The sequence below is a fragment of the Cariama cristata genome, unplaced genomic scaffold (genome assembly GCF_000690535.1).
Source record: "Cariama cristata isolate BGI_N322 unplaced genomic scaffold, ASM69053v1 scaffold41746, whole genome shotgun sequence".
Classification (NCBI taxonomy): Eukaryota; Metazoa; Chordata; class Aves; order Cariamiformes; family Cariamidae; genus Cariama; species Cariama cristata.
In genome coordinates, this window is record NW_009622368.1 from 2,956 (window position 1) to 8,678 (window position 5,723).

Genomic DNA, 5,723 nt, shown 5'->3' on the forward strand with positions numbered 1-5,723 from the left:
CCTCTCTGCAGTGGCCATCATGGGAGCCTAGACTAACACCTTTGAATGAACACTTTACTTTCGGACAGTTAATTTAAGTGACATGTCTGCTCTGTTCACCATTCAAGCCTTCCTGTAAAACAGCACCAAAGTGATCAGAACCATGGCTGGTCACATTCTCTTTGGTATTTCCATCGCTGCAGCCAACAAGAGAAGATATACTGCAAGAGATTTAGTGTCTGTGCAGCTGAAACAGGATCTTATCATTGAAAGCATCCAGCTTCAGAACAGCAACTGTTGCTTCAGGACCTCATACGAGTTTGTCATTGGAGGTGGTGTTTTGTCTTAGCTATACATACGTTTTCAGACCCTGCAACACCTGTAGAATTTTAATTCATTCGCAGTCTAAGGACATATTCAAACAGTTGATCTTAAGACTTCACTGCAATAAAAAGCACATTGTAAAAATCAGCCTTTCCTACAGAAAAGTCTTTTCCACTGGAGGAAAGTGAAGAGAGTAATGTTATGATGCTCTCTCAGTTGAATGGCTGTTTGTGGCTGCAGTCTGGAGGGTATTAAAGGAAAAGCAGATGTCTGAATAGATCAGGGCTTCGATTTCACAGCCAAAGCAAGTAACAAAATGCTTTAGGAAAGCTGCCTTACCACCTCTGCTTTTGGAGCTGTGGCACTGCTTGGAATAAGAGCATATCTAATAGATGTGCAGTCTACACAATGAAGCTTTGATATCAAAGGAGCCAAGCAGAATTTGTCTTCTTCAAAGCACCTCAACAACCTTGTGATTCAAGACAGTAGGTATGTCTCTTACACCACTTGTCTCCTGTAAATTGCTCTTTGAAAGTCTTGAAAGAAAAAAACACACATTTAGATGGAAAATATTTTTTATTGATCAACTTCTTGTTCCAGACCCTCACTCACCACCCATATTCCTGATCCCACACAAGCAATTCCACATGGTTTCAGGATTTGCTATTAATCATCTTTTAGTTGACTTTATTTCCTTGTTACACAACAGGAAGTAAGGATGCTTGACAGGAGTATTCAGTGAAATAAAAGCCAAATGTTTGATAATCAGTACAGTGTGTAATATTATTCTCAACAATTGAGTATAAATACTGATAGAATGGAAAAAAAAATACTTCAATTCTTTCCACTAAACTGTTTTCTTCTAGGCTGGATTTCCACATCATAGTTTTAAATAGCTATCAAACCAAAGACATGTACCTCCTCAGACAAACAGGAAAGTTAACTCAAAGTCAAATACAAATGCAAAAAACAGAAAGCAGTTGTTAGATATATTTAAGGAATATGGTCTGTCATGGTGAGATCATCAGAATGGCATTAGAAAACAAAAGAAATTTCAAAGGATAATATAACAAAGCTGAGAAAACTTCCTCCATTCTTCATTTCTCAAAAACTTGTGCTTATGGTTTAAAAACGAAGGTTACAAATAAGAAAATATTAAATATTTGTTCTATAGGTACACAAGGTACTATGAAAGTACTCATTTATAGCATACTGTATATAAAATACTAATTTAGAAGGAAAATGTGAACCTGATTCTCTAAGTGATCTAAGACATTTTTTGTTTGAAATACTGAGAAATGAGGGATCATAATCCAGCTTCCTTTGGACATGTTGGAATAGGCTTAACTTGCTAAATTCTTCACTCATGAGAATAATCTCACAGTAATTAGCAGAAACTACTTACATGAGAGATGACAAGTTACACAAGATTTGCAAGTTACACCAAAATACAACTTGATGTTGAGAAGATACTAAGGACCTTGAAAATGCGTTGTTAAATTCAATGCAAGGAATGCACACTCTTCATTCTAGGGGAAAAACAGAAGAAAGAAGATGGGCTTTTTTTCTCTGAAGTGTGAGACAGTTCATTGCATTCATATATAGTTGGAGTTAAACAACAAATCTAACCACTTGTCTACAGCTTGTGGACTTGACTGTCACAGTCCAAACAGCACTCATGTGAACAAATGAACAAAACCAAGATACTTTATTCTGAATGGTATCTGCTGACAAGGGAAAAGCCAAAGATTGCCTCAAAGCAAAGATGGTAGCCCCTTTCTCAACCACATGACTTGCATAACTTCTGCAAGGCTGCATCTTTTTCCCATCTTTGAACAAGGGCTTTTCAGAGCATCTCTACTCTCTCTGGAGTTCTAAGTTGCTCCCACTATTCTAGGTTGCCTCTGAAAGGGCATCCTTAAAGGAAAAGAGTTTTCAAGAGCTCAGGGTCTACCAAATCATACATTCATGGGCTGCATTAATTACTGAGTTGTTTACAACCTAGCAATAGGTGTTTTGCAAAGGGCTGTGGGAATGAAAAGTACTGGAACAGCTGAGCAGACATGTCTAATGAGTGACAGCACAGAGGGGACTGATCTGCCTGCAAACGTCAGGGAGAAAGCAGGGCACAGGTGCTAGTAACTTGAATGTCATGCTCAGCAAATCTGAGATTGTTCCAGGGCTCTTGAAGGTTGTCTTGTTACCTTACAAACTTCTCAGTTCCACTGGTTATTATTCTGCCTTTGTCCTCTTTGTTCAGCAGCAAGGCAGCTACCTCTGATGCCAGACTGCACTGTGGTGCAATAGAGATGAGCAAGAGGAGAGACAGCAGAGGAGCAAGAGATGTCTTCAGTGGGGACAAGGAAAGGGGAGAGATAGGAACCTGATATTCCTGACAAAATTCACTAAGACATTGCTTCTGTTCTTTAGGGAAGCGAATGATACATTTTCAGGATTAACAACTCTATCAACTCTCAAAGATGTTTTAAACTATACATTGGATGGATACCTGTGTGTCAAGGCCTTTGCTGCGTTTCCATCACCATATGTCTGACCATGAAAACCTGAAGAAACAAGTTCAAATGTAGGTTGCCATTTTGTTTTCATTATGATTCACATACTTATTCTCACATTAACTGATTTGGGTTATTGTTTCATTCAGAATAGATAAGTTAGATAAGTTTCTTTTTTAATAGGTGAAATAATGTCTCAAATTGTTTGGCTACATTAAATAGAATCCAGAAAAGTGGCTGAAGGGAAAATAAAATTTAAAAAGAACACAAAGTTTTGCCTCTAAGTCAATGCTAATTAAATGAAAGAAAAAAAAATATTTTCCCATTTCCATCCTCTGTAGAGCAAATAAGGCTAAGCCATTCTAATTCTAAAGCACAGCTACTGATAGAAAAATGCAATGCATTGCAGTACAATGCGTTCTACAAACCAGAAAAACTTCTTGCAGCTGGAAAGAAAATAGCCTTCACAATGGTTAGCTACAGTAATTTTTTTATAACAGATACTGTCATCACTGGAATCTTGGTTTTGAGTAACAAAATACATGTTAATAACATCATGGCTCTTTTGGACACACTGATACTGCTTGGTCGCTTTAACATACCAATGTAAATTTCTATTTTACAAAGATGTATGCAGTAGATATTTTCACTGTTTTCACTATGCCATTATAAGATTATTCCTCATTTACTTTGACATTTTGTGTAATTCAAATTGTCACAAATTATGGACAAATATTGGGTTTAATATTCCCTTCACCTTTAGGTGGATTATTTTTCTCAACATCTTAGGTTCAAACACAATAGCATTCCAGTGTAAGAATTATCACCCTCAGTGGCATCGTCTTTAAGAAACTTTCATCATCTCCTGATTTTAAAAACCTAGTGCTTGAGAAAATATCTTTGTTATAGAAAATAAGCATTTAAGAATATGAAAGTCCTTAGTAGTAATGTTATTACTGTTACATTAAAATCTTACACATGACAAACAGTTGATGGCTCCTGACAAGTCATTAAGAACACAGGAAGGACAGCAATGAATCAGACCCACCTAGTTCAATGTCCCATCTCTGACACTGACTTGTACCATCTGCCACAGAGGGAGGTTTCAGGAACCCTCTCCTGGTCAGCTGACAGAGATGGAATTATCCACCCGTTAATGTGGACAACATTAACCCAAAAATAACAAGTATGGCAGACTCCATGAAGCATGAGGTTAATATCCTCTATACAACAAACATAACGATCATGTATTACAGTTCTGATATTCCTGATATGGACAGTTTCTCACATTTTTTTTCTGAATCTCCACAAATTCTTGATCAGAACAAAAATTTGTGACAAAAAGTTCCACATTTAAATCAAATACTCTGCCCAAAAAGTTCTTCCGTCAGTTTTCGGTGTTCCATCATTTTCATTTCATATGCAGACCCATCCTCTCCTACTATAAGCTAGAGGGGAATTCCCAGACTGCCATCTCTGGAGCCTTTCATTATTTTACATGCTTTTGTCATACCCTTCACATTCATTAAAGGGAAAATATGAATAAGGAAAAATGCATCCAGACTACATGAATCACAACACTCTGATTATTTAATTGCTTCACCTTGAGTGGGCTTGTTATGAGTTTTTAAGAGAAAAAACCTGAACTAGCATTATGCAAGTGCTTCCACAGAGAACTATATTTAGACTACAAATTCGAGCCCCCTCCTTTTTAGTATCAGGCTTCCAAATCTGAAGCTATAGTTAACTGACAGGTATTTTTAGACAACAGAGAAAATCTGTCATAGGAATCACTACGTTTATAATGAACTGGGGAGGGGAGGTTGGTTGTTTTGGTGGGTTTGGGGAGGTGGTTTTGGCAATGCTCAGATTGAGCCTTCTCTCAGCTTGATTCATTTTAGACTTTTTAGTTCTAAACTAGTCAATCCACTCCTCTGCTCTTCACCATAAACCCCACAGCCTTAGATCACTCTGAACTCACTAACTTCTACCATGCCTTACTTTCACGGCTTGGAGATTTCAGAATATTCTGACTCCATGAGCATACCTGAGTGTACTTCAAATCATAATAATATCCTCACCGTACTTCTGCAGTGAAGAGCAGTACTACTGTCCCATTTGCAGAGGTGGCGAATTAACAGTACGGCTGTGCTGCAATCACTACAATGACAGCACTATGTGACTACTTGCCAAGGATTGTTTTTAACTAGTTACCTCATGTACCAACAGCAAGGTAAATATAGGTGTGGCATGCAGAACTTGGCACAGGATGGAAAACTCACCCAGGAAGCAGAGAAAACAGCCAGCCACACAAGTTTCCCTTGCAGTGGCTAATTAAAAGCTAGTTGAGATATATGAGTCCATTGTCTATAAAGGAAGCTGAGTGTATCTAGCTCACATGCAAACATCTACATTCAGTCAGGTGAATCCCACCTCAGTTTCCCAATGAAAACACACTTCACCTGAGATGTTCTCTTCTATACAGTCAAGACCTAATTCTTCTTTTGTTATCATTCACACTTACCACAGTGGATATCACAGATCTGCAGTGGAACTGAATAATCTACATCTGTCCTCCAGCCCTTTTAAAAGAAAGAATTGAGGCTTATTCACCTTTCAGCAGAACTGTTACTAAACACTTCTGTTGACAAACAGAGATTGCTTTATTAGTTTACCCAAGTGACGGCATTTTTTAATCTGTTTTTAAATAAATGCATATGGAGACTGCTGGTCTAGTGTATATTTAGCAAGTTGCAATCACTTAGGTTTCTGAATGATACAGCTAATGAGATTTTTTGGGGGGAGGGGGGAGAACTGTATTCTGACAGATAACATCTTATTTACAAAATAAACGACTTATGCAGGAAAACATGGATTTTACCACCAAATCTGATTTTTCACTAGGGA

General features: G+C 37.7%; 1 protein-coding gene across 1 annotated transcript in view; it reads right to left on the reverse strand.

The window, feature by feature from the left end:
- Window positions 1-1,566: 1,566 nt before the first annotated feature.
- The window catches only part of LOC104163321 (putative interleukin-17 receptor E-like), a 22,415-nt gene continuing 18,258 nt past the window's right edge, over window positions 1,567-5,723 (reverse strand). The window contains exons 13-15 of the mRNA XM_009702293.1: window positions 5,341-5,398; window positions 2,813-2,867; window positions 1,567-1,832 (exon numbers count right to left, since the gene is read on the reverse strand). Coding sequence (XP_009700595.1) covers window positions 1,805-1,832; window positions 2,813-2,867; window positions 5,341-5,398 — 141 coding nt within the window. The 3' untranslated portion in view covers window positions 1,567-1,804. The remainder of the gene's footprint in view (window positions 1,833-2,812; window positions 2,868-5,340; window positions 5,399-5,723) is intronic.